Consider the following 27,962-nt stretch of genomic DNA (forward strand, 5'->3'; position numbering starts at 1 on the left):
AATCAAAGATAAATTCTTCTTCACACTTGAACTAATAATACACACAATGTTTAGAGAAGCTCACTTTTTATTTTAAAAATATGGAAAAGACAATTTGATTTATGAATTCAGACCATTTTTCTGCTCCAACATTAGTAAATTACAATAGTCATTACAAGTCTCTCAGCAAAGTTGAGTCATTGCCATAATTTTACATAAACACACCTAATATTCACACATTTTCCATGAGGTAGAGTTCTACCATATTATACAAGGAGAGTTTCATTTACTAACTGGAAAGAGGACAATGTAAAGTCCACTGATAAAGTCATGGCTACAGTGACCATTGTTAATAACTATGGCATTCATTGCTTATTATCAGCACTATAAAGAATTCTCCAGCACTTTATTCAGTAGGAAATCTCTTCAGGGAGCAAAATCAATGAATATGATATCATGGAGCAAACAAATCAAATTCACAATAAAAAACAAAAAAATTGCTTTAAAACATTTAATAAAATCAGAAATCTGTTTATAAGGCTACATTAGAGTTTCATACAAACAGTTTTCAGTGCATAGCCATACAAAAGCAACCTTAAAAGGGATAACAATAAAATAGTTTTTTCAAGTACAAGCAAACAAAATAATTTCAAAGCCTGGTCCCTGCACAGTAAACTCTCTTCAACAAACTGAAAGCTGAATTTATATATTTGGAATTGTATCAAGTTTTTGAGATGGTGAGGTCATGTGTACATGGCTCCATGTAGATCCTCTAATCTGTGCTCTCTTTGTCTTCTCCGTTCCTGTAAATACATACAAACGCACTAAGTGCTTGGGTATATACTTAAAGGGATAGTTCACCCAAAAATGAAAATTTGATGTTTATCTGCTTACCCCCAGGGCATCCAAGATGTAAGTGACTTTTTTTTCTTCAGTCGAACGCAAATTATGATTTTTAACTGCAACCGCTGCCGTCTGTCAGTCAAATAATAGCAGTGGATAGGAACTTCAACTATAACAGTAAATAAAACTTGCTTAGACAAATCCAAATTAAACCCTGCGGCTCGTGACGACACATTAATGTCTTAAGACACGAAACGATCGGTTTGTGTGAGAAACCGAACAGTATTTATATCATTTTTTACCTTTAATACGCCACTATGTCCAACTCCGTTCAGCTTCCGGTGTGTGAGGTCTGATCGCGCTCTGACAACGGAAGTGTTGTCTCGCGCTCATTGAAGTATATGGGCGAGACATCACTTCCGTCGTCAGAACGCGTTTTTTGACCTCACTAACAGGAAGCTGAACGGAGTTGGACATAGTGGTGTTTTAGAGGTAAAAAATGATATAAATACTGTTCGGTTTCTCACACAAACCGATCGTTTCGTGTCTTAAGACATCAATGTGTCGTCACGAGCCGCAGGGTTTAATTTGGATTTGTCTAAGCAAGTTTTATTTACTGTTATAGTTGAAGTTCCTATCCACTGCTATTATTTGACTGACAGACGGCAGCGGTTGCAGTTAAAAATCATAATTTGCGTTCGACTGAAGAAACAAATTCACCTACATCTTGGATGCACTGGGGGTAAGCAGATAAACATCAAATTTTCATTTTTGGGTGAACTATCCCTTTAAGGTGTTCGTTCATTGTAAAAAGAAAAAAAACACAATGAGTAAGTTACAAAAATAACAATAACTATGCATGACTTTAAACAGAAAACATCTCCGGTTACTGGCATAACCTCGGTTCCCTAAATCCTATATAATCCCCCCCCTATATAACACAGTGCTGAATGGCATTTCTTCAGTATCTTTTGACTGAATAAGCCTGTGATGTAAAACCCTGAGTATAAGTAACACGGCATGAACGCAATGTCTCGTTCCCTTATTTCAGGGAACCAAGGTTATGTCAGGAAATATGTCTTACCTTATCTTTTTTGAACTCCTCATAGTCTGGATTGTCAGTGGGTAGTTCAAGTCGACACAAGGGGCATGAATTGGTCTGTAATGTTATGTAGAAACATTAAATATTATCCATGTACATTACGGTTCAAAAGTTTGGGGTCAGTATGATTTTTTCATACTTTTGAAAAAAAAATCTCTGCTCATTAAGGCTGTAAAAACACTACAGTAAAAACTGTAATATTGTAAAATATTGTTACAATTAAAAGAACTCTTTTAAAATTTTTAAAACGCAGTTCATTCCTGGCAAAGCTAAATTTTCAGCAGTCTTCAGTGTCACAAGATCCTTCAGAAATTATTCTAATGTGTTGATTTCTTAGCTTTGTCAATGTTGAAAACAGCTGAGCTGCTTAATATTTTTGTGGATATAATGCATTTTCTTCAAGATTCTTTGATTGATATAGAGATTTTTAAAGGGTTAGTTCATCCATAAATGATGACAGAACTTTCATTTACTCTCCCTCATGTCGTTCCAAACCTGTAAGACTTTCGTTCATCTTCAGAACACAAATGAAGATCTTTTAGATGAAATCTGAGTGATTTCTGTCCCTCCACTGACAGATACTCAACTACCACTTTAATGCTTCAAAAAGTTAATAAAGAGATTGTAAAACTCATCCATATGAATTGAGCGGTTTAGTTCAAATTTTCTGAAGAGATGCTTTTTATGATGAACAGATTAAATTTATGTTTTTATTTACATATAAACATTCATCAACTCAAATCAGTTATGGTAAACAGAGGCTCAAGCATGTTTGATTGATGCACGAGAACCAATGAGGTTAATTCTCGTGTGTTACGCAGCATGTTTAAGCTTCCGGAAGAGGTTTGTTCTCGCGCATCAAGCAGGTTCGGTTGAGTTTTTGTTTATGTTCGCTAATAAAAAAAAAAACCTAAATTTAATCTGTTCATCATAAAAAGTGATCGTGCCTCTTCAGAAAATTTGAAAACCACTCAATACATATGGATTAATTTTACGATCTCTTTATGAACTTTTTGAAGCGTCAAAGTGTCAGTTGCGTAGCTGTCAATGAACTATCCCTTTAAAAACAATATTTATTTGAAATACAATTTTTTTTGTAATAATGTAAATGTTTTTACTGTCACTATTAAATCTTTCTGGCCCCAAACCTTTGAACGGTAGTGTATTTACTTCTGGATCATGCAGAAGATTGAACCACCAAACATACCTTATTGAGCCAAGGCAGGATGCATCCTGTGTGGAATAGATGTTTACAGGGCATTTCTCTCACAGTCTCTTCCTCCTCAAACTCCAGTAAACACACCGGGCACTTCAGTCCTTTATCTGCCAAGTGAAGAAAGAGCTTGAGGTAAGTTCAAGAAGAATGACATCAAGGATTTAAGCGTTCAATCAATGCCAAAACACAAGGAAACATCTATCTAAAGTTGTCAATTATATTTACTTTCAGCTGCTAATGTTCCTTTGTCCAATAATGTCTTCTTTTAATGTGATTATGAATGAGTAGTCCATTACCTGCTTGCTCAGGAGAGATGATGACCACAGGAAGACTCTGAACCACAGCTTTTGCTGCAGGAGGGGGGAGACGCTGGTCCCAATCCGACAAATCAAATGAACCTGAGTCTATGTCAAGACCCTGCATCAGAGACCTATAGCCGCAAAGCATTTGAAATGGTTAGCATCATTACATTCTTATCCACATAGCTGACAAAAAGTTTGGTTTTAATACTTCTAAAACTACTATTAATGCCAATACTATTAAACAAGGGTACACAAATTAGTATCTAAAATAATAATAATCTGTTACATTTATATAGCGCTTTTCTGGGTACTCAAAGCGCTTTACATTTGGAATGGGGAATATCCTCAACCACCACCAATGTGCAGCATCCACCTGGATGATGCGACGGCAGCCATATTGCGCCAGAACACCCACACCACACCAGCTGATTGATGGAGAGGAGACAGAATGATGAAGCCAATCAGTGTATGGGGATGATTAGGAGGCCATGATGATGGACAGAAGCCAATGGGCAAATTTGGCCAGGATGTCGGGGTTACACCCCTACTCTCATTTTTTATGATCACAGAGAGTCAGGGCCTCGGTTTAATGTCTAATCTGAAGAACGGTGCTTGTTACAGTAAAGTGTCCCCATCACTATACTGGGGCATTAGGACCCACCACAGGATGAGCACCCCCTGCTGGCCTCACTAACACCTCATCCAGCAGCAACCTAGCTTTCCCCATGAGGTCTCCCATCCAGGTACTGACCAGGCTCAATCCTGCTTAGCTTCAGTGGGCAACCAGTCTTGGGCTACAAGGTGATACAGTACCTACAGTACTGTTCAAATGTTTGGGGTCGGTAAGGTTTTTTAATGTTTTAGAAAATCCATTTACAAACCAAGGCTGCATATTTTGTGAAATATTATTACAACTTAAAATAACTGTTTTCTGTATATTTAAAGCTACTGTTTGTTTGCGTTCAAAATGTACCAAAATCATATAATGAGCAAGTACATCATGAATCCATTTTCCAAACCGTGTTTTGTCTTATCCTGCCTGAATCACTATGGTACACCTTTAATAAGTGTTTATATTCGGACTATTTTAGACTAGTTCGGGTCGTACCACTGCGGAGTAGCCCAGTACCTGCGTGACTCGTCATAGACATAAGAAGACATAAACTAGGGTGACCATATGTGCCATTTTCCCAGGACGGGTCCTGTCCAGGATTTGTAAATTGCCTAAAATGGCTTGAGCCCTTGCCTCTTTAATCGTGAAAGTGGTCATATCGATGTGCCCCCTGAACGCGATTTCTAAACGGAGGTCTGTGCAAGCCACTGTTCTTACTGACAGTCTTCATGCAATGCATTAAAATGTTGTCGTATTTGCAATGCTTTGACCGTTCTCTGTAGATCCAGCCTTCTCGATTATGTATAATGCAGGCTATTGGTAAAATAATTTTTTAATCATTACCTTCTGCAAATATGAAAACAAAACCAAAATTGCATTTTATGCAACTTAGAAATCCTGGACAGGACGTGTCCTGGGAAAATGGCACATATTGGCACCCTACATAAACATAAGTAGCTCTGGCTACAATGTTCTTCCGCCAGACATGCAGTTCAGTTTATTAACTGCTAGAGCACCAAAAGTTACAGACTGCAGCTTTAAAAATGTAATTATTCCTTTGATGGCAAAGCTGTATTTCTATCAGCCATTACTCCAGTCTTCAGTGGTTTGGTGTTGTGCTACATTTGTTTCAGATTCCTTTGATGAATAGAAAGTTCCAAAGAACAGCAATTATTTGAAATCATATGTAACAGTATAAATGTATTTACTGTCACTTTTGATCAATTTAGTGCATCGTTGTGAAATAAAAATATTAATTTCTTTTAAAAAAAATCTTACCGACTGCTAACTTTTGATAATGTATATGTACAACTATAGACCGAAAATAAACTTTTATTTATTTTATATTTTACTAAATATGTTAAACAAACTTTGCATTGTCCACTGGCGAGCCGTTTCGGGCAAAATGTTGGTCTATAAATACTAGTTTATATCGTGTTAGCCACAGGGTGTTAGCGGGTGTTAGCCAAACATGTTTTTATATGTTTTTAGTTCCTCTAGATGGCTCTGTCGTGACAGTTACCTCGCAAGCTCCAGCAGGGCGTTCTGTCGGTACTGTTCTTCTGGATTCGTGGGCTCACAGTCATGCTCATCAAAATACGAGGCCATTTTCTACTTCACCTGATAAACAGAGACCATTTGAATGACATTTAACGGTTAAGTTGGTGGTTACTTTAAGAATCAGGATTTTCAGAGTCTTACATTGAGGTTGCTAGTTCACATAGAGTACCAGTAGCCCAGGAACTGGAAAGTGGAGAATTTATATTTTTTAAACCAATGTTACACTGATCCATGTCTGGTAATGAGAATTATTTTAAGATGGTCTTACTATATTTACAACATTAAACTGGTTACTATGAGAGAACAACCATGGTAAATTGCAAAATAGCCTCTCTCTCTCTCTCTCTCTCTCTCTCTCTCTCTCTCTTTCTCAGACAAAGAGACAACATATTAGGTGGACATAAAGTACTGTTTGGATTTAATCATTTCAGAGATCTAACTAAATGTTTCTAAAGATACAAGCTTCACAATAATACTCTGCTAGCTGGTTAGCATAACATTTCGAAGTAAATATAATTTATCAAACATCATTGAATCTAAACAAAAGTATGTACTAACCTTATTCGTTCAAAAGGGAAAAATAATAAATGAAATTAGACCTACTGTCTTGTAATCATCAGGGATGGAAACTTGTTTCACTGCACTGTCAGCGCGAAGACAACAACGCTATCGCGATATTTGCGAGAAGACGGGAGTTGCCAGATTGTGATTAAAAAATCCCCAAACTGTTTCATTTTATTTAGTGTAAATTAAGTCGATGTATGTGTCTGGTAATTATATACATGTTTCTTTTTCAATTTAAAAACATAGCAATATAGATATGATCAAAAAAATGCTATAAATTGCAAACAAACAAAAAATAAATCTCAAGTTTCTAGTCCGACAGGCAGTTAGTGGGTGTGTGTGGTTGCCATGACACTAAAGCGCATGGATGTATACATGTAACGTTAAACCAATTTCTGCTGTACAGGTCAGTGTCTAGAAAAAACTTGGAGTGGAAATACGTTGACGTAAGTGTATAACAAATAATGCATGCGTAAAGATATTTTTTGAGAGTTCTGAAACAAAGCAAAATCTGCTTAAATTACTAATAATTCAGTGAGAGCTATGAATAAATGTGTATGTTGTAAATATATGTATAATTTTTCTTCCGGACAGCAAAAGTATTTATTGTGGATTTTTCTGTTAAAATACAACTATAAATCAACCTAGCTATTTTTTAGCATAAGTAAAAATACACATACATGAGATACGCAGCTTTGCATTATCCTAGTGTGAACTTTTGTTTCTTATTAGACTTTATGAACTTCTTTGTATGTAAGAGGCCCTAGTGTTTGTTGGGGACCCGTTCTGCTGTGTTTCCTAGGCAACCACAAAACCAACAACGCCCCCCTTTAAACCTCCTGCCTCCATTCTAGCTCAAATGCTCTGGATTCCAAAGAGATATGTTAGTTTTACATCTTAAGCATAAATGATTTTTAACTGTCTTTTTTAGAACAACCATGGAAAATGATGGATCTGGAGAAAACACTGATGAGCTGCTCTCTGCAGGTCAGAACAATTGATATTCCCATTCTTGCTTATACTGTATCTACTGTATACAAAATGCTGTATATCTCTTTTCCTCTCAGATGTGGATGAGGGTGTTGATGTTTATGGGCTTATACCCATGGCATTGTCCCATGACCACTGCGATGTACTACTGGACACAATAGATGCACAGCTGAGTCATCTACAGGTCAAGCACTTGTAGTTTGATGAAATATTGATAACCATGGTGTATTAATTTTGTCATAGTAATGGTAAAATTCAGGCCTGATTTTGTGTTCCCTCAATAGTTCCACAGCCAAAACCAAATGCATGCCGGAAACTCCAAGAGATATAAATTTCCTTTCTCAGGTAAGCATAAACCATTTTTGTGCAAAATAATTACATCTTGTTTATTTATTATTTCTAAGTGCAGTTATTTTCCTAATACTTTCTAAATTCCAGCCTATCTTGATCGGAGTCAGTCTGTTAGTAAAGACACAGGCTTGGGAAGCACCGTTCCAACCAATGATAAAACACCATCCAACCCTGACTGGACTCCTTTAGGTAATCCATACAAAATTTAATCCCATATAGATTTGAATATATAATCAAATCATACCCAAAACATTGTCCAAAATAACACAATTATGAATATTACAACTGGCTGCTATATACTACTACGTGCATCATTGAAACATTTTGTTCTGAACAAACAGTGACTCATTTTTTATACCTGCTTATAACAAGACAAACAAATATATATGAAAAAAAGACAGCACTATAATGCCTTGTTAAAATCAATCATTATCATTTCCTGTTGCAAATATCAGGAGGCAAAGATGACCAAACGGAACATCAGACAATGGAGATTATGAAGGTTGGAGCCTCAGTTCCAGATGTGTGGCGTCCTGAGGGAGATGGCAGCTTGAGCTCAGCGTCCAGGGTAGAGCAGTGTCGTTGGAGGCTGGAGAGGCTTCTTGGGAGAAGTGCTGAGGTTACAGGGATAGGAAACGAGGAGGATGAATTCACTATGGACAGCGTCTGCACTGAGGACTTCTCAGCACGCTTCAGAGAGGAAATGCTGGTCCTGCCAGCCTCAGGTACTCAGACTGAGCAAGAAGACATAAACACTCATAATGATGGAAATGATGTAAACAAGCACTGAAACTTATAACTTCAACTATAATATATATAAATACATATTATTCTGAGGTTGGAGTTGTCATCCAGGTCTTTAGAAGCTGTTTTGAGGTGGTCCCACCTTCAGGTCCCACCTTCAAGATGCTCACTAGTCTTCCTTGACCAGCCACAGCACTTTACATTCTGCATGGTTGAGGTCTCATGGTGCTTTGAAATAATGTGGACATTGTGTCCATTCAGCCATTTCCATAGCCATTTCCACAATACTGTATCCTCCTTGGTTGCAGGGGACAGCTCTTTTCATCTGGCTGTTTTCACTAAAACCCACAAAATAACATCTAATAATATAGCTAATACTTGCCACATAGTGATTTATTGAATTATTGACTGGCTCTTGGAAAAATGAGTGCAAAGCTTGGTATGACCACTTGGCCAAAAATGACATCTGCACAATTCGGTATGTTTCATTGCATCATATAAAATTATACAATTGAAACGTGGAATGCGTACATTAGTTTTACACTCCAGGCACAACTTTACAACATGCATACAAAATATTTATTAAATACTTACATTTTAATTAAGTGCGAAAAAAACATTTTCCTAAGTCAGAATTCTTTGGTGAATGAAAAGTTCAAAAGAACAGCATTTTATTTGAAATAGAAATCTTTTGCAAAATGTCTTTACTGTCACGTTTGATCAATTTTAATGTGTCCTTGCTGGATATAAGTATTAATTTCGTCTCTAGCCCCAGGTGCTCCCATTAACACTGCAGAACTCACTGAGGAACGATCGGAAAATCAATCACAGCATTCATCCAGAACACCAGTAAGACACCTGGCAGGTACAGCTGTGCAGTGCTGTTTCTTTTTAGATTTTTTGCATATCTTCCTTGTGATCTACATTTAAAGGTGATAGAGATGATTTTTTCGTCGACTGAGAATCCAAAGACTGTTAGTGAGTTTTTGAAATGAGCGCATGCGTAAGAACAGCCCTCCTCCTTCACAGCTCATTTCAAGAGAACGCCTCCCAAAACTCGTGCACGAGTATTGGAACACGAGTGTTTACCACCGGCATTCCTACGCGATGATCGCGTAAACGATTGGCTGATGTTTTTAAGGCCCTACCTCGTGCACAGATGATGTATATTAATATTATTACTTTCAGTGCACCTAATAAATAGTCTTTTATCAGTTAGTAAAGACAGTTTCAAGTAATATTGCAAAAATGTATAAAACAAAAAACCTTTAAATAAGAAGTTGTTTTAACAGAAAACTTTTAATATCCCACCTTGTCCTCTCTGACAGGAATGCCCATGCAGAGTTTTGATTCAGTCACCATAGATACTGATCTGGACACAGTGTGCTCAGAACAGGTTCGACAGCACCTGAAGTCTGCACTCAGCAACAGGACAGGTACAGGCACCATATTAACTTATTTTTTTCAAAAGTCACGTGTTCTTTTCGTATGCTGAATACATGTGCAGTTTTATTGGTGCTATAATGCTTTTTATTTTGTATGTATGTCACAGTCACACACTTTGCAGAATATGCTGACAGAGTAAACTCTGACCAGGAATATAATCCAAAATATGGTATGTTATCTTACTTTACATTCCTTGTAAGCTACAACCTGGTGTTTTTATTTGAATTCACTCTTATCCATATTTTACACAGTGAAACCGCATTGTTTTGATGTGCAGTGATGCAATCTATCAATCAATCAATCTAATAAATCTTAAAAAAAAAAAAAAAATGTAAATTTGAAGATATTTAGATATTTGAATTGTAATTGGTCCATAAGATATTAACAAAATGTTTGTCTGTTCTAATGCATGCCACTATAGCCTTACATCTGAGCAAAGAAAATGGATTCTGTACAGGAAAAACCATCCAAAACAATATTCAGTCCTTCAGGTACTTCTCAATGTTTTAACAATTGCAGTTCAATTAGATGACCTTAGAAAGAGCTTTTTGGATAATGTGTTTTCTGGTGGTTTTTAATTCATGCTACTCATTGGCACTCAGAAATGCAACTTTAGTGACCTGTGGGTAAATCACAGCATTACTGCCATCTTTGTAGAGTTTCATTTGGGAGTTTTTATATGTGCCTTCAAGTCACTAAAGTTGCATTTAAATCATCTTTATGTGAAAATTATAAAAATTGCAACTGAACAGTACAATATGTTCATTTGAAACATCATGCAGATATTTATAATTCAGACATCTCTGGGAGAAATCTGTGTATTATTTCATTGTTGGCTTATTTTTCCACCACTGATAGAGCTATACTATTTATGTATTTAATATTCATGAATATTCCTCTGTATTACTCCATGTGTGTTGTAGCTCTGATGATGAGAGAACTGTTGAGGAGACGAGCAGTGAAGGTGCTGTGTCTAAACTTTACTACAGAAGCAGGAGACATTCATCTGGCAAGAAGGGGAAGAGGAGGAGTTTGTACCAGAGCAGAAGGAATGACTTCCACATTGTGAGGACCTCAGTGCATTCTTTAAACAGTTACTGTAGTAATCATTGTCAGTAGAGCTAATGAAATGCAGTTTTTAAGTTTTGCAAATAGTAATGATGGAGACAGTTTTTTGATACTCTTCTCAGGTTTGTAGTATTTTTGTTTTCAGAGTACAGAAAGGGCCCGGGACAAGAGCAGAATAGATGGAGATCAACTCAAAGAGCTGAGGATGTCACTTACTCAGCTTCAACAACAAAAAACAGTATGAATGCTATATGATCACTCTGTAACTCTCTTAATTATCTGTTCGAAATGTTACAAAGCTTATTTATTAACCAAAAGTGGTGTTATTTCCTCAGGCTACACTTCATACTCTGGACAAGCTGAGAGAGGAAATGGATCAAGCTAAGAGAGAGCAGCTTTCTCTACAGCTCAGTGTGAGGGACAGCAGAGCACAGGCCCAGAACATCACGTATGGTTCCTTCATCCCATTTGTTTTAATTGACACTTTTGTTCTTAAATTCCATAGTAAAGATGAGATCCATATATACATGTAACAAATATTTTTTTTAAAAGCACTGTGTGTGTGTCTTAAAGGTGTGAGCTACACAGACTGCAGGCCCAGAGGGACTTATGTTTGGAGGAGGTCAGGGTTCTGCAGGAACAACAGGTCACTCAAGATAAGAAAAGTCACATCAGCTCTTATATATGAAATACCTGTTAGTATAAAATGCCTGTTTGAATTTCATTAAAGATCTGCATGGTTCTTTTTTATTTTATGTAATTTAAAATAAATAAATAAATAAATGTATGTATGCATGTATGTAGCCAGATAAATATTAACTAGTCAGTTAGTTTGCTGAATGAATATGTTATAGATATGCTGCTTGACATTCAGTGTGATTTGATGTCTGTCCCTGTCAGTGTGTAAGCCGCAGTGTTTCTGTTCTGGAAATGGAGGAGATGGACAGACTATTGGATAATGCTAAATCTGACCTGTTCTCAGAACAGAGGCGTTTCAGACACACACTAGACTCTATGCAGGAGGTATGCATGTATATATATTTATAGCCAAAACAAATATTTTGACTATATTTGACTGTATTCTTATACATTTGGACTGGGCTAATAATTTGACATCTCTGTCTTAACACTCTTATGCTCGCAAGTAAGGGCACAATGAGTGGGCATAATCTTTAGGAAACTTTATGACCAAATAAAAAGTGCATTAATGTGTTGCTTAATTTTATGTTGCCAGCAATATATATATATATTGTGGATATTCACACAGCCTTCAATATGTACACCTTTCTCATTGTCTCACTCAGAGGCTGGATGAGGTGAATCAGGAGCTGGAGCAGAAGGAGGAGGACTGCGGGGCTCTCAGACAGAAATGCAGTGAGCTAGAGGAGCAGCTGGCTGATACGATCAGAGAAAAAGAACAAATAAAAGAGGTTCTCACTCTGGTTTCTTCTTCTTAATCTACAACAACCATGTTTCAGTATCTGATACAGAGACATACTGCCAACACTATCAATGACATTAAGTGTATAATATGTGTGCAGTCTACCCAGAAAGATCTAGAGCAGCAAGTGAAGTGTTTTGGAGCGCTGGAGCGAATTGTTGCCCAGAAGGAGCTTCTTTTGCAGGGGGCCGAAGAAGCAAAGGAAGCCCTTCTTCTGGAGCTCTGTTCACTGAGAGAGGAGCACAGCTTAAAGCTGAGAGAAATACAGAACAGGACAAAAAAAGATATGGTATGGAAGATATAGTTATATATTTTCAAACACTACCATTCAAAAGTTTGGGGTCAGTAAGATTATATTGATCAAAAGTGACAGTAAAAACTTTCACATTGTTACAATAGGTTTCTATTTCCAATAAATGCTGTTCTATTGAACTTTCTATTTTCTATTTCTATATATATATATATATATATATATATATATATATATATATATATATATATATATACAAAAAAAAAAAAGATTTCCACAAAAATATTAAAGTAGCACAACTGGTTTTAATCATAATAATAATGATTTTTAAAGGATCATGCAAAGACCAGAGTAGTTACTGTATTTACTGTATTTTTGTTTAAATAAATGCAGCCTTGGTGCACATGAGAGACTTTTCAAAAACATTAAACACTTTTGAATGTATATAAGCCTTCCACATAATATTTGAATTGAATGATCTAACATCATTGTAACAACATGGATATGCTGGTTCACCAGCTAGACCAGCATCAGATTATCACTAGTCAGCATAAACTAGTCTGAACGATATGTGCCTGTCTTTTCATTAGGGTAAAGTGTTTTTTTTTTGTTGTTGTTATTTTTTTTTATTACATATGATTATCAATTCCTCAGGAGGAAGAGATTGAGCAACTGAAATTACAGTTAACCAAAAGCCACAAAGAGGAGCTTCAAAAGGTGAGATGATTTATTCACTGTGAGATTAATCACAGATTATTCAGACATAACGTGAAACCCTGAATCTGGTTGGAATGTGTGAATCCAGGTACGTCAGCAGGCGGATGAGTTGAGATCAGCTGCTCTCAGTGAACAAGCTCAGACCCACAAACAAAGCCTGGACTCCTTACACAACTACATCCAGGTCAGCTGTCATAGCGTGTGCCCTTTGTATCTCACAACACTGCAATTCAGTCTTATATACACATTCACCTCTCTCTCTTTCAGGTGAAAGATGAGGAGGTAAAGAGGTTAAAAGAGGCTCTAGAGCAACATGAAGAGAAGATGAGGAGGCAAGCAGAGGAACTCAGAAGACAAACTCAGGAAAAGGTTTCCTCCCTGTTATTCTGTTTTACAATGACTCTGAAGTGCTGATGACAGATTTATCAATAAAATTAACTTTGGCATTAACTTTGTCATGGTTTTCCGCTATTCAAATTCATGCTCTCACAAAAGAACCAGTGCATTTCTTGTCATCTGAACTAACAGATTCAAAAGGCTGTGAAGCGAGAGGAAAGGAAGTGGGAGGAACAGCGAGAGAAGGCTCTGAAAGAGCAGCGTGGGACTCTGGAGCAGCAGATAGAGGAGGCAGTGAAGAGAGGGAGAGCAGAAGTAGAAAAAGAGAGAAGGAACACACTGGCCTTACAGAGTAAAGTAACTGAGCTTCAGAGAGTGAGTGGAATCAGTTTAAATTTTCATTTAAACATATAAAAAGCTTATTTATCAAAGCTGTCCTCAGCCTTTTACTTACTGCTGGTTTCTTGTTACAGGAGGCAGAGAAGGAGGCGGTACGTCTGAAAAAAACTTTACAGCGCTCTGAAAAGGAGCTTCAGGAGCTGAGGACAGCCGTCACCGAGAAAGACCAAAAACACCAGAGAAGAGCAGCCAGACATGAGCAGCAGAGCAGACGCTGGGCGCAGGACATACAAGCTGAGTGCGTTTGCCTGCAGGAGTTGCTTAAACACAATGGCCTGACTGTTGAAAACAAGCACTCATCAGAGAGGTGCGCTCACTTGTGGTATATACAATATTATATACAGTGACACTGTATTGTATTTTATAAATGTGTATATATATTTTTCTGGTTCAGTCCTATAGTGAGTGAAACTCTTCAGACCCTGCAGTCCCTCACAAAGGCCCTACAACAGCTTATTAATGATCTAAAAAATGAGCTCAACTCACAGAGACGTGCTGCACTGCAACTCAGCCGAGAAAAGGTACAAGAAAAGTTACAAAACACATCAACTCACAGCAACTCATCGGCTATGAGCAGATGCTGCTTATGTGTTTCAGGAGCAAGAGCTAAATCTGCAGAAACAGCAGTTGATGCAAGAAAGGGAACAAGCACTGGCTGCTCTAAAAGAGAAACTCATACAGGTATACTGACACACACATACAAAGTACGATTTATTATAAATTGCTTCAAAAGCATCTAAATGTAACTAACACTGAGCAAAATTTCTATGAATTTATTAATATCTTGGTTTATGTCTCGTTTTGTTCATTGATGTGTGTAAACTTAAGGAGCACATAGAGGAAATGAGCAGCCTATCTCGAGCCCAGCTGCACATGAACAATGATGATACAGACAGACTGTGTGTCCATCTGCGCAGGCAGCTGCGGGCTAAAGATGATGAGCTCAGACAGGTGCAGAACAATATGGCACAGTGGAAAGACAAAGCCACTACAAGACTCGCACACAAATTTGAGCTGGAGCTTAATGCAGAGCTGGAGAGGTGCGTCATACGAGCCAAGTGGATCTTGAGTGTTTTTGTCTTGGGGGCCGTTTACACGACACTGTTTTCAACTAAAAGTGAAAACTTTTTAATGCGTTTTGGCCATTCATTTACACGACAATGCCATTTTGGGGGCCTGAAACTGCAAACTTTTGAAAACGGGTTTCAAAGTGCACGTTTTTGAAAACGATACCTTTAGAGTCTCTGTGTACTACAAAAACGCGAATTTGTGAAAACGGTGACATCATGTGGATGCATATTACGTGTTCAGTCTATAGGCACATAGTGTAAACGTGCCCTTAGCTAACTAGGTTTCATATACAGTAAGTTGAATGATTAGGTCAGGATTCAAACAAAAAACTACCACATGACAAACACACACACACACACACACACACACACACACCCACACATATAATGTATTTACATATAATGTATTTACTGTATGTAGTAGAATAAAGACTACATTTTTAAAACATATTAAAACATTTTTCTTAAGTCATGTCTCATTGCGCCTATAGCCAGATCCGCTCCATAAATGAATAAATTAATGACACCACTGTAAGTTATTGGCTACCATGACTCGGACAAAAATAACATTCATAACCTGTTGGATTGTCCACCATAACCTTTACTGTTTAAAACAGGAGGGTTCCAAAGTCCAGAGCAGAGCAGCAGAAGAGATTGGAGAGACTGGAGAATGAAATGAGACATCTGACTGGGGTAAATGCCAGTAATTAGTATTAATAATATTATTTATATACTGTTATAGTATTTATTAATACAAACCCGATTCCAAAAAAGTTGGGACACTGTACAAATTGTGAATAAAAAAGGAATGCAATAATTTACAAATCTCATAAACTTATATTTTATTCACAATAGAATACAGATAACATATCAAATGTTGAAAGTGAGACATTTTGAAATGTCATGCCAAATATTGGCTCATTTGGATTTCATGAGCTACACATTCCAAAAAAGTTGGGACAGGTAGCAATAAGAGGCCGGAAAAGTTAAATGTACATATAAGGAAAAGCTGGAGGACCAATTTGCAACTTATTAGGTCAATTGGCAACAAGATTGGGTATAAAAAGAGCCTCTCAGAGTGGCAGTGTCTCTCAGAAGTCAAGATGGGCAGAGGATCACCAATTATCCCAATGCTACGGCGAAAAATAGTGGAGCAATATCAGAAAGGAGTTTCTCAGAGAAAAATTGCAGAGTTTGAAGTTATCATCATCTACAGTGCATAATATCATCCAAAGACTGAGAGAATCTGGAACAATCTCTGTGCGTAAGGGTCAAGGCCGGAAAACCATACCGGATGCCCGTGATCTTCGGGTCTTAGACGGCACTGCATCATATAAAGGAATGCTACTGTAATGGAAATCACAACATGGGCTCAGGAATACTTCCAGAAAACATTGTCGGTGAACACAATCCACCTGTTGCCGGCTAAAACTCTATAGGTCAAAAAAGAAGCCACATCTAAACATGATCCAGAAGCGCAGGCGTTTTCTTTGGGCCAAGGCTCATTTAAAATGGACTGTGGCAAAGTGGAAAACTGTTTTGTGGTCAGACGAATCAAAATTTGAAGTTCTTTTTGGAAAACTGGGACACCATGCCATCCGGACTAAAGAGGACAAGGACAACCCAAGTTGGTATCAGCGCTTAGTTCAGAAGCCTGCATCTCTGATGGTATGGGGTTGCATGAGTGCGTGTGGCATGGGAAGCTTACACATCTGGAAAGGCACCATCAATGCTGAAAGGTATATCCAAGTTCTAGAACAACATATGCTCCCATCCAGACGTCGTCTCTTTCAGGGAAGACCTTGCATTTTCCAACATGACCATGCCAGACCACATACTGCATCAATTACAACATCATGGCTGCGTAGAAGAAGGATCCGGGTACTGAAATGACCAGCCTGCAGTCCAGATCTTTCACCCATAGAAAACATTTGGCGCATCATAAAGAGGAAGATGCGACAAAGAAAACCTAAGACAGTTGTGCAACTAGAAGCCTGTATTAGACAAGAATGGGACAACATTCCTATTCCTAAACTTGAGCAACTTGTCTCCTCAGTCCCCAGACGTTTGCAGACTGTTATAAAAAGAAGAGGGGATGCCACACAGTGGTAAACGTGGCCTTGTCCCAACTTTTTTGAGATGTGTTGATGCCATGAAATTTAAAATCAACTTATTTTTCCCTTAAAATGATACGAGAAAAATGAATTTTCTCAGTTTAAACATTTGATATGTCATCTATATTGTATTCTGAATAAAATATTGAAATTTGAAACTTCCACATCATTGCATTCTGTTTTTATTCACAATTTGTACAGTGTCCCAACTTTTTTGGAATCAGGTTTGTATTTTGAATTAGCTTTTATTTTTATATTTTCAGTTTTTTTTATTTTAGGTTTTAGTAAATGTGTGTGTTTTTGGTATTAGTTTAGCTTTAATTTATTTTTTGTAATTTTCATACTTCAGCTTAAACAAATTTTATTTTAGTTAGTTGCCAAGGAAACATTTCTTATTTTCATCCAACATTTGTTTTATTTTATTTGTTTTTGTTTTTTAATTTAAACTTTTTTTTTTTTTTTTAATAGTTTTAATAATTACAAAGCAATGGCACAATGTCCCTTGTGTTATATTGATTAAATATAAACCGAAAACATACTTGGAGCAACATTTGCATGTTTACTCCTTATTGTAGAACACATGTGTAGTAAGCACATTTCTCTGATTCTCTGTCTCTCTGCAACAGTGCCAAGACTACAACGAATCCCAGTTGGCCTCTACTGCTCTTCAGGGTGGCACAGACTTCCAAAACTCCAGAGTCACCCAAGACCTGACCTCATATAAACTGCTGCGGCACCTCCAGAGTCGCATCCGCCAGCTCCAAGCAGAGAGCCAGAGAGACTGCCCCAGCCCAGTGAAGTGGAACAGGGATCCCAGGGACTTGGGCGGCTCTTATTTGGACACGGTACATCAACTCTTAAATTATTATCATAGTTTAAATATTTTGCAGTTGTTTTTTTAGCATTATTCATATACTACTATAGTTGTAATTCATATTTTGAATTAACTTTTGAATTAACTAATTTCAATTTTACTTACATTTTGTAGACATTTTATGTGCCTTTGTCCTTTGGCCTTTGTTAGTTTTTTCATTTTTTTATTTGTTTAAGATCGTTTTATTTTAGTTCTGTTTCTTATTTCAGTTAGTAATTTTAGTACTTTTGAACTTTTTCCAAGACAACATATCTAATTTTTTGTATCTAATATTTATACTTTATTTCAGCTATATATAAATGAATATAATAGTTTTGTTTTAGTTTTTAGTTTGTTTAAATTTTTTAGTTAACAATAACAACAATGGTATTTTAATGCTACTTTTTAAGATTAATACTGTATGTGTAAAATTTTATATTATTATTTTGTTTAACAAATTTTCAAATATTTGAAAGTATGTTTCAAAGCTTCTTATTATCTTGACAGATTGCTCCAGCTAAGGAAAGCTATAAGACAGAGGATCACTTACCAGCAAAGACCATTTCCAGTTAACAGTTACCTTCAACTTAATCCAAGAATTTGTCCATTAAATTGTTGATTTTATAGGGAAACCATGTATAAGAAAATAACTTAATACCACCTCTGTGGAGCTCATAAGCAATGTTCATGGTCTGGATGGACAGAACTTAGCACTTTATTGTAGGTGAATGTTTAATTCAGGTGTGTTAAAAATCAAAGGATGAAGTTTGATATGAAATGAACAGAATTCTGCTTGAGTTTACTACGAAATAATAATAATGATAATGATTTTTTTTTTTTATATAACTAATTATTGTAATTGATCAACATTCCTGAAATCAACGACAATTCATGATGTTGTATGAATGTTTTTTCTGCATAAATGAAATGTTACAAGCAGAGAATCGTGTCAAACTGATTTTATTGAAAAACAAGTTTGCCTTTGTCAGTGTGATACGGTCAATATTTACAAATTGTATATTTTGACATCTGCCAAAATGTATAAATCTCAAAAAGGTAAAATGAAACATTTAAACAACAATTTAGGCCAATGGTTAAACCAACTGCAAAATTGATTTCCAGCTTATTTCACTGTTGTTGTTGAATTACAGCCAAAATGAGTGATAATATAAGTGCTATTTGTTCTTTACCTAGATAAACTGAGCCAGGTAATATGATTGATTTAAATATGTATACCCCTGCATCCCTTTCTGTCTGTATAGAAGGTTAAACCGGCTGCTGTCTCTTCAAGATCACATGATGATCCTTCCTCACTCAAACTAGAATTCCCTACATGAAATGCATCAATCATTACTTTCCATAACAACAGCATCTAGAACAAAATAATATGGACACCATGAAGAACAAATTAAAAGGAGTCTCAAGTTTTGACCAGTTGCATGCCTGCTAAAAAGAAAATATTACATGTAATGTGGCAGATTTGAATCTGTACACAGACTACTAGTACACTGCAATAATACTAACTGCATAAAGACAAAATTAAAATATTCTTGCATTGTTAACCAGTAATGAGTCTAAATGTGCATGGCACAGAGCTATTGACAGCAAACAGAGTGAATATTCATTTGCAACTGTACTGCAGCAAAAAAAAAATAAAATAAAAAAAAAATCACTGACCACATTCACATAGGATACTTCTCATTTCATCTAGTGCAAATATGGTCCCACCAACAACAACAAAAAGTGCAGGTTGAAATAAACAAACAAAAAAATATATGGCACAAAACAAATTTCATGAGAGCATTGTGAAGTGCTTGCTCTCTCTGCCCCTTATGGTAATTCCTCATTTGCACTGATGAAGTTCAAAGCTTATTTTACACACAGGGTCAGATAAAGTACTCATGGATTTTCCTCTATAACTCCATGTCTTCCTCTCCAGAGTTGAGGAGTGCAGGGCTGCTGAACAGGGGGCTGAAAGTCTGCTCATTGGTTGTTGTGACCTGGGGCTGGGATGGGGGGCTGCTGATAGATGGTACTGGGGTGGGAGTCTGTCTGTGCACTGCCAGCTGCTTGCGCTGCTGTCTTTGTAAAGAGTCCTTCAGCCTCTGGGTGAGAGGGTCCTCTGGGGGGCGCCACACCACCAGTTCCATACAAGAGCGGCCCCTGCAGAGGCGAGTGAAGAAGAGTGTGCTAAGCACTGGATTCCTGTACAATGAGCTCAATGCTGTTGGGAGACACTGATGTTCTACTGCTGGATTGAGAACATTTTTGCTTGGGTTTGTTTTCAAAAAATTATCCATGCGATTTCATATAATTTACTTTGACTTGTTTCAGTTATTCTTAATAACACTCAAGCAACATGACTTATTTAGATGTTTTAAAAGAACTTTTTCAGAAGTGTTCAGTACACCAACAATGGGTGTACTGAAAATAAAATAAAATACCCACACTGACTGTGCTACCATATGGGGTAGAATGTCATCAATCCCACGCTGCAGCCCCTCCCTTAAGCTGTCGGACATCACCAGCACTGGCCTGCGCTGAGCCGGTTCTACATCCAGCTCTTCATCGCTATCATCCTCCAAAATTATCCTGTAACACATTCAATATATCAGGAAGACTTCCTATAAAAATCTACAATCTTTAAATGGAGCATTTGAACCTTCATCCTTCTAATTTCTGAACAATGACTCTGTAAACACAAGCAGAGATACAACTTGCACATGTACAGTTTGAAATCAAGCTAATGACCTCTTTATTTCTGTCTCACCTCTCTTCTATCTCCTGCAGTCTCCTTTGAGCGGCCTCTACCTCCATGCCTGAGCCTTCTGTGGGTACTCTGGGTAGTGGAGACGGAGCAGCATTGAAGGACAGACCCATCTCATCTGTCCTGGGTCCAGTCTGCAGCTGAACCGGGCTGGTCTCAGATGAAGAAGAACAGGTGGTAGAGTTCGCAGACCATCTGTGGCTCGCTTTAGGACTTGAATACTCATCTGCTCCTCCTTCTCCCATCAGTTTTCGCCGTTTGGGGCTGCAGCTTCTGTAGGGAAAAAAGATCATGAAAAATACACCACCACAAATAGCAAGTATCATGTATGATAAATTTACTCACTCATCATCTGTCCTTCTCCTCTGTTTCCTCATGCATCTTCTTTCCCAGCTTCTAAGTTTAAACATGCAGATAAATAAGATGAGCGGCTGTCTCCATTTGATTGCATTAACAAGGACTGCATAAAAGCACAACAAGACACTTAATACTTACGTATTTGGCATAGATCCACCAGTCAGATGATGCAAGCCTCTGGTTGGTCTGCTAATTGTGACCGAATCAGGTTTACCGAACTGTGCATGGGGGGAAAACATGATGAACTCCAGCTCTCTGCTTCCTGAACTGGTGCTCTGCATCAGCCTCCAGGTGAGAACAAGCTGAAGACATCAGAATTAAATGACAACCGCAGTCAAGCAGTGTGGATAGAAGAATCTGGAAAACAGAAAAATTATTAACTCAGTGATTCTGGACTTCAGAGCAGGTTCCGTGAAGATGTTCTATACTATGGGTATAGAACTATAAAGCTTTTACCTTTACCTTCAAAACACACACACACATAAATATTTCTATATATGGAAAATACACTGCTGAGCCAGTCCTAGTCGAATAATTAATGACCATTGTTTTAATTAGAAAAGAAAAAAAAATAATTTACAGTTAGTGAGCAAACTATCACTTAGTAAATTTGTTTTCCTTCACACCGTAGGCCATGACATTGAAAAGTGAATCTTTTATGCTCCGTATTAGTAAATATTTATTTCAGTTTTATCTGAATTATCTAAAATAATTCACCATGAAGAAATTTGCTGTCATTCTGGGTAAGAATAACTTGAATTGCTCGCTGACTGTAGCTTGAAACATCCAAGACATACGCCCCACAACATACACAACAACATCACGTCAGTTCTTTCATTAGGAACACAAACACTTACCTTTCACACGCTCACAAAAGCGGGAAGCCAATTTTGTTTGAAATGTGGAAAAATGTCTAAAGACAGTTTACATGAGAAGTTGCAAACGCCTATTTTTACGACGCTTTTCTGGAAGAGTGTGTATGCCAGAGTGCATGGAACTTGTAGTCCATTGGTTTTGTAGTTCTTCAAACGGAAGTGAACATAAATAACAGTAAATAACTCACGTTGGGAAGAGAGAGTAGAAATTTCTTGCTGGTAAAAAAAATAAATAAATACATAAATAAATGAGAACTATTCAAGACCAGAAATGTAGATAACAGATAATTTAGCGCAAGGTCGACACGACTGCAAAACTACAAACTCTGTAGATGAGTAACTAAGTGGAGAAACTCCTCCTCTACTCACGGTCGTAATATTTTAGTAAAAGAGTCAGTTGTTCCTTTTAACTGGATTCAACAGGACAGGATACCTAATTTGACCTTAAAATGGTAAGAAGCACCTTGACTAAACAAATTGAATCTTTTCTTTAATATGATTCAGAATTCATAACCATAAAACTCAATTAAAGTTAGAAATTAGTCTACTGCTAACAAAATATGCTTTCGATTATTATCACACTTTGTGTTTAATGTCAGTCTGATGTCATGCTTGTGTTTGGTAATTCGTTTTAATAACACTTGTCTGAATGCACCGTTTTCAATCTCAGATTACTTTTATCATTGTGAGTGGGCTGCTTGCACTGGCTGCTGGAAAACCGTGTGGTAAGACCTAATACGACTAATGATTTACTTTTTCATTCTATGGCGAAGCCGTTTTATCATTTAATACTGGGCCTGTCATGGCTGCTTGCAGCTATATGTTTTTATTTAATTATTTATTAATTTTTGTCAATGTTCTTTTGACTTGTTGTGCTAGTCATGTGGTGGGGTAATAATAGAAATACCGTCATTGCGCAACACCCTTTACAAAAACTACTGTATCAGTACCACTGCACATGATGGCCATGGATGGTAATAATTACATGGTAATTTTATATATACTAAAATATATTGAATCATTACAGTATTCATTTACTGCCTAGGTATTCTAAAGAATGCTATACTATTATACAATATGTCATCAAGAATAGTATTATTTTTTGGTGTTTTTTGTTAGTGCAGGTTCCAGATGTAGCTGATTTTGAGTTTTTTGTAAAATGTTTTTATTAGGTTTTAGTACTCTCCATTATGTTGCAAAGATTTGAAATGTTGACAATCTAATAACCATAATAACGTAACCTATAATGCCCTCCAATAACTTAAAATATACTATACTGCACTATCCGATTTGTAACATTCAGCTTATTCTTACTGAGTCATTTCTGTTTGTCCTGTCAGCAGAAGCTCTGCTCAGAATACCTGGAATCGTCTCACTCTGTTCTTTGCCCTCTCTTGTACGCCTGTGACAATTCTGAGACAAAGCGATTTTTATGGGTTGTGCGTGTAGGTGGAAAATGTCACCGTGACCTGTATTGCTGCGACAGCAGTGGACATAAACCAACTACACAGTGGCACTTGAAATGAGTAACAGTGGTCAACGAGGACAGTGACCCAGTCAAAGTTTATCATAGCCTGTTGTTTTGTAATTATGTGATATCAGTGCATATGACTGCATTGAGTTTCTTAATCTTTATGTTCTCTGTATCATCGTTCAGCATCAGATCACGAGGCTCTTCTCCAGTCCCTCGGTCAGCAGCTGCTGCGCTCTGTGGATACACGAGATAACCTACCCAATCCCAGTGTGCACATCGCCCTGCGGCTCTCGACACACCATAACCTAGCTAAAGAGAGCGAACATCTCAACCGCCTCAAGACAGAGTTTCATGATGATATTGAGAAGTATGCCTTTTCACATCTTCTTTTTTTATGTTAAACATTAAAGCTACAGTAAATGATTTGCTTAAAATTTGTATTACTTGTGATTTTCTTTCCTATTCTACTCTATTGTTCCATTTCAGTATGTTTTCTTTTTTCTAATGGTTTCATTACTGTTCTTTATATTTGCCTGTAGATCTCTCAGAAGTGGTGAGTTGGTCGTCGGCCGTCTTGCCCTGTACATCTTGGCTTTGAAGTCTTCCTGTCATGATCTGCAGAGTGTACATCTCAATCATAATGAGCCCCTCCTCACTCACCTTAAGAAGGAAATGGAGGAAGAGAAACAGAACATTGCATGTAAGAGCAGTTTTTTTTTTTTTTTGTAATACACTTCCGTTCAAAAGTTTGGGGTCGGTAAGATTTTTTCAAGTGTGTCCAACTGCATCCCACAGTACTACAAACCACACCCCTTCTACAAGTTATGCCCCCTTCAATGAAACAGCCTATTAAGGTGATATCATCAGAGCCCCTCCCTCTGGAATTGCTGATTTTGTCACTCTTCTTCTACTTCACTTTCCTTGCTTTAAGCGTTACTTTCGCCACCTAGTGATACAGCTCGTACATTGATCAGCAGACACCGTAAGTCATCCAGTTTGTTTTTCTGCTGTTTTTAAAGTATTTCAATTATGAAACTGGTTGTAGGGTTAGGGTAAGGTTTAAGGTTGGAGGTAGGTTTTAAGCTATAATTTCCATAAGTCTGATTGTATAATTTATTTTGTTTTACTAATAGCTGTTAATTCATACTTAATAAGATTTGAAAGCTATATTGGTTAGCCTTACCAACATTTCATAAAACATAAAATAAATGTACTTGAAAAGATTGTTTCAGTCAGTGACATCCATGCTTGTTTCTTTGCGGGAGGCGTAACTTGTAGGGGCGTGATTTGTAGTACTGCGGGACTCAGACTCAGTTTTTTTTAATGTTTTTTAAAAAGAGGTCTCTTATGCTCACCAAGGCTGTATTTATTTGATCTAAAATACAGTGAAAACAGCAATATTGTGAAATATTATTAAAATTTAAATAAACGTTTTCTATTTTAATATATTTTGAAATGTAATTTATTCCTGTGATGGTAAAGCTGAATTTTCATCAGCCATTACTCTAGTCTTCAGTGTCACATGATCCTTCAGAAATCATTCTAATATGCTGATTTGCTGCTCAAGAAAAATTTCTTCTTATTATCAAAGTTGAAAACAGTTAATATTTTTGTGGGAATCATAATACTTTTTTTTCTTTGATGAATAAAAAGTTCAGAAGAATGGCATTTATTTAAAATATAAATCTTAATATCTTTACTGACAATTTAATGCATCCTTTCTGAAAAATATATTAATTTCTTAGAATAAAATCTTACTGACCCCAAACTTTTGAACAGTAGTGTATATGTAATTTTTTTGTTCTGTAATTCTAATTTTAATATGAATTCTTTTCTGCAGTCAGTCACCGTCCAAAGACCAACTACTACCAGTACTCTCTGGGCATTCTGGCTCTATGTGTGAGCGGTGTTAGAGTCAGCACACATGTCAGCCAGAAGCTCATCCATGCTGTGGAACACAAACAGATAAAACACGGAGAGTCCTTATGTGTCGGTGAGTTTAAATCAATTCTTTTTTTGGCACAGTAATCATTGATAAAATACATTTAAAGGGATAGTTCACCCAAGAAATGAAAATTCTGTCATTATTTACCCATCATCATGTCAGTCCAAACCTGCATGACTTCTCGCTGCATCTGAAATCGAATACCCTACTATATAGCATGGGAAAATCGCCAACAGAGTAGTATGTCCGAATTTATAGAATTCAAAAAACAATAGGTGAAAAGTCACCCGGATGACCTAATACTTCCGGCGAGATTCTGAAGTGTGCAATTGATGTACACTTTACTATCCCATGAGGCCACGGGAGAGTTGTACCTACTCATATAGTACACGTTTTCGGATGCAGCGTCTTCTGTGTTACACAAAAGAAGACATTCAGAAGACTGTGCTTGTCACCCTTATTCATGCAATTACAATGAATTGGCATGAAGCCTTCACACTTTAAAAAGGATGCAAAATACCATGAAAATACCCCATATTCCATAGTTCCAAAATTTCTTCTTTTGTGCTCTATAGAAGAAAGAAAGTCATCTGGCTTTGGAACGTCATGCATAATATGGAACCCACTGCATAATATATTGGACACTGTTATTTATTTTCCTGTTGGTTATATTTAAGGAAATATGTTTACATGTCCTGAGGTCTCTAACCATTCCGATCACCCTTCAGACTCGCATGCGATGGCAGGCATGGCCCTGCAGTGTCTGAAAAACGAGGGAACTGCTGTTAAAGATCCTGCAGAGCTGGACAGGGCTCTTGCCTCTATTAAGCAGAGGCTTCTTGACTCTAAGAGAGCTGATGGTCACATGGGCAATGAGTTCAGCACAGGATTGGCCGTGCAGGTAAGAATCATGATATTAAATAATTTGCCTTAATGAAAAAGCCTTATTTGAGTGGCAGGTTCTCATGCTTATCCGTCTCACAGGCCTTGATGGCTATGGGCACTCAGGTGGAGGAATGTGCCTCTGCTATGGAAGCTTTAAGGGCAGATGTTAAGAAAGGAACATACCATAACCCTATGGCAGTCTCCCAAGTCCTGCCTGCCCTGCACCAACAATCTTATCTTCATCTGAAGAACAAAGAATGTCGCAATGAGGACGGTACGTACATCAGACATGCAACCTCAATGAAGTATTAGTCAGCAGAATTGTGTATACAGGCCTAAGATAATTTTTTAAAATCAAACAATTAATGTTTAATTATCATAGAGTATTTCAATGTCATATATTATGTACAAAATATGTATTTAATATTCAGTAGTCAGTTTTAGTACAGCATTTTAATCTAACTTTTGTGTTTTTCCTCCTTCTTTTTATTTGCCGTGTGCTCCTGGTTCGATGTTCCTGATTTAGACACTCTTACTATTGGTGCGGATTCCGTTTCAGAAGTTCTTCCAAGTCACGGGCAAGTGTCTCTTCAAGTGGAGGTTATTAAATCAAATGGTGCATCATCTGTGTTTTCCATCAATGTGCCCAGAGGCTCTTCGCTATTTGATGCCCTCAACCTTCTCCAAGACAAACAAACTGGTTTCACGTGAGATGCTTTATTTGAAATATATTGTCAAAACAATTTAGGCAATTATTTGATTGCTTTTTTACTGTATTAACTCATTTTTATGGATTTTGCTTACAAACAATCCTTTTGCTCTCTGTATCACAGTTTTAGCACCGAGAACAGCTTGTGGGGACCCTTCCTCAGTGTGGTCAATGATGAACAAGCACGTCAGACTGATCGCAGATACTGGCAGGTCTCCTCAGATGGCACCTCTCTGACACAGGGTGAGAAACAAATATGTGCATTTCACACAATTTGGCGTAACAATGCACATAAAAATGTAATGCATGATGTCTAATAATTACTTTTATCTGCAATGCTGTGCTTTTCTCCTCAGGTATCAAAGACTATAAGATTGACTCAGCTCAAAGCATCACCATTAAGAACACTGGGTATTGAGTCCACCTCCGGATGCAAGAGATGAATGGGATGAAACCATAATATGTTTATGAATTCTATAGTTATAATGGTCTTTGATTTTATTTTCTTGTTATTAATGGATTTCTGTTTGATTTTTTCCTCACTTTGCCTGGATGTTTAAACGTTAATGAAAACTAGAATCAGAACATATCAATGTTGTTTGTATTTTATTTAGAGATTTAACACACATGTATCTTTTGAAATCTAACAAATCTTGTATGTGAAACTGCAGCTGCTACTATTTTAGATAAACAAATATAAAATAAATATTACAAATATTTAAAAAATGTGTGGCTTCATTAAGATGTTGAGAAGAGAGTATCTCACATTATGGAGATAAAATGTTCACTGTAGCACATGGTTGCATGTAGTTGATAAACCATATGCTACTTTGTAACTTTAAAAAATTTTGTATAATACAATATTTACTTCACAGAATTTATTTAATAAATGTTAAATGTGAATCTCATGTCTAGGTTGCAATTTCACACCAAATCAAAAGAAAAATATATATGTATTTCAATTAAAAAATGAAACATAGGACCATTAGGAC

At 36.9% G+C, this 27,962-nt stretch overlaps 4 protein-coding genes across 15 annotated transcripts; 2 read left to right on the forward strand and 2 right to left on the reverse strand.

The window, feature by feature from the left end:
• Window positions 1-49: 49 nt before the first annotated feature.
• On the reverse strand, window positions 50-6,336 carry rnf181 (ring finger protein 181). 5 transcript variants are annotated; one of them, XM_048187227.1, is made up of 7 exons: window positions 6,219-6,320; window positions 5,757-5,798; window positions 5,578-5,675; window positions 3,437-3,570; window positions 3,132-3,247; window positions 1,907-1,981; window positions 50-782 (listed from the first exon to the last, which is right to left on the reverse strand). In XM_048187227.1, exons 3-7 carry the CDS (start codon window positions 5,661-5,663, stop codon window positions 723-725), a joined length of 471 nt encoding a protein of 156 aa, XP_048043184.1. In that variant the 5' UTR covers window positions 5,664-5,675; window positions 5,757-5,798; window positions 6,219-6,320; the 3' UTR covers window positions 50-722. The 5 variants fall into 5 exon arrangements, with proteins under 5 accessions (XP_048043184.1, XP_048043186.1, XP_048043185.1 ...); XM_048187229.1 differs by having other exon boundaries at window positions 6,174-6,265; XM_048187228.1 differs by lacking the exon at window positions 5,757-5,798 and having other exon boundaries at window positions 6,219-6,336.
• Window positions 3,458-19,013, forward strand: si:ch211-102c2.8 (trichohyalin). Of its 7 annotated transcripts, none has more exons than XM_048187205.1 (28): window positions 3,458-3,595; window positions 7,111-7,166; window positions 7,247-7,353; window positions 7,454-7,514; window positions 7,608-7,709; window positions 7,976-8,245; window positions 9,034-9,129; window positions 9,593-9,700; window positions 9,817-9,879; window positions 10,132-10,201; window positions 10,634-10,775; window positions 10,924-11,016; window positions 11,114-11,226; window positions 11,352-11,424; window positions 11,679-11,801; window positions 12,083-12,208; window positions 12,320-12,508; window positions 13,124-13,186; window positions 13,275-13,370; window positions 13,454-13,555; window positions 13,715-13,897; window positions 13,996-14,228; window positions 14,316-14,442; window positions 14,519-14,602; window positions 14,750-14,961; window positions 15,609-15,684; window positions 17,729-17,950; window positions 18,466-19,013. In XM_048187205.1, the coding sequence occupies exons 2-28, from the start codon at window positions 7,118-7,120 to the stop codon at window positions 18,529-18,531; spliced, it is 3,249 nt and encodes a 1,082-aa protein (XP_048043162.1). In that variant the 5' UTR covers window positions 3,458-3,595; window positions 7,111-7,117; the 3' UTR covers window positions 18,532-19,013. The 7 variants fall into 7 exon arrangements, 6 of the variants coding, with proteins under 6 accessions (XP_048043162.1, XP_048043161.1, XP_048043163.1 ...); XM_048187204.1 differs by lacking the exon at window positions 3,458-3,595 and adding an exon at window positions 6,493-6,625; XM_048187206.1 differs by lacking the exon at window positions 3,458-3,595 and adding an exon at window positions 6,493-6,625 and having other exon boundaries at window positions 17,732-17,950.
• ccdc117 (coiled-coil domain containing 117) lies at window positions 18,903-22,102 on the reverse strand. 2 transcript variants are annotated; one of them, XM_048187223.1, is made up of 6 exons: window positions 21,940-22,102; window positions 21,221-21,439; window positions 21,071-21,118; window positions 20,729-20,998; window positions 20,407-20,550; window positions 18,903-20,121 (listed from the first exon to the last, which is right to left on the reverse strand). In XM_048187223.1, the coding sequence occupies exons 2-6, from the start codon at window positions 21,361-21,363 to the stop codon at window positions 19,872-19,874; spliced, it is 855 nt and encodes a 284-aa protein (XP_048043180.1). In that variant the 5' UTR covers window positions 21,364-21,439; window positions 21,940-22,102; the 3' UTR covers window positions 18,903-19,871. The 2 variants fall into 2 exon arrangements, with proteins under 2 accessions (XP_048043180.1, XP_048043179.1); XM_048187222.1 differs by having other exon boundaries at window positions 21,071-21,121.
• Window positions 22,103-22,139: 37 nt separating this feature from the next.
• tcn2 (transcobalamin II) lies at window positions 22,140-27,696 on the forward strand. The gene is made up of 10 exons (XM_048187218.1): window positions 22,140-22,409; window positions 22,628-22,682; window positions 23,615-23,798; window positions 23,971-24,131; window positions 25,272-25,424; window positions 26,105-26,277; window positions 26,361-26,535; window positions 26,788-26,968; window positions 27,095-27,213; window positions 27,327-27,696. Exons 1-10 carry the CDS (start codon window positions 22,407-22,409, stop codon window positions 27,386-27,388), a joined length of 1,266 nt encoding a protein of 421 aa, XP_048043175.1. The 5' UTR covers window positions 22,140-22,406; the 3' UTR covers window positions 27,389-27,696.
• The last annotated feature ends 266 nt before the right edge of the window (window positions 27,697-27,962 follow it).

The sequence above is a fragment of the Megalobrama amblycephala genome, linkage group LG4 (assembly GCF_018812025.1).
Source record: "Megalobrama amblycephala isolate DHTTF-2021 linkage group LG4, ASM1881202v1, whole genome shotgun sequence".
In the NCBI taxonomy this organism is placed as follows: domain Eukaryota; kingdom Metazoa; phylum Chordata; class Actinopteri; order Cypriniformes; family Xenocyprididae; genus Megalobrama; species Megalobrama amblycephala.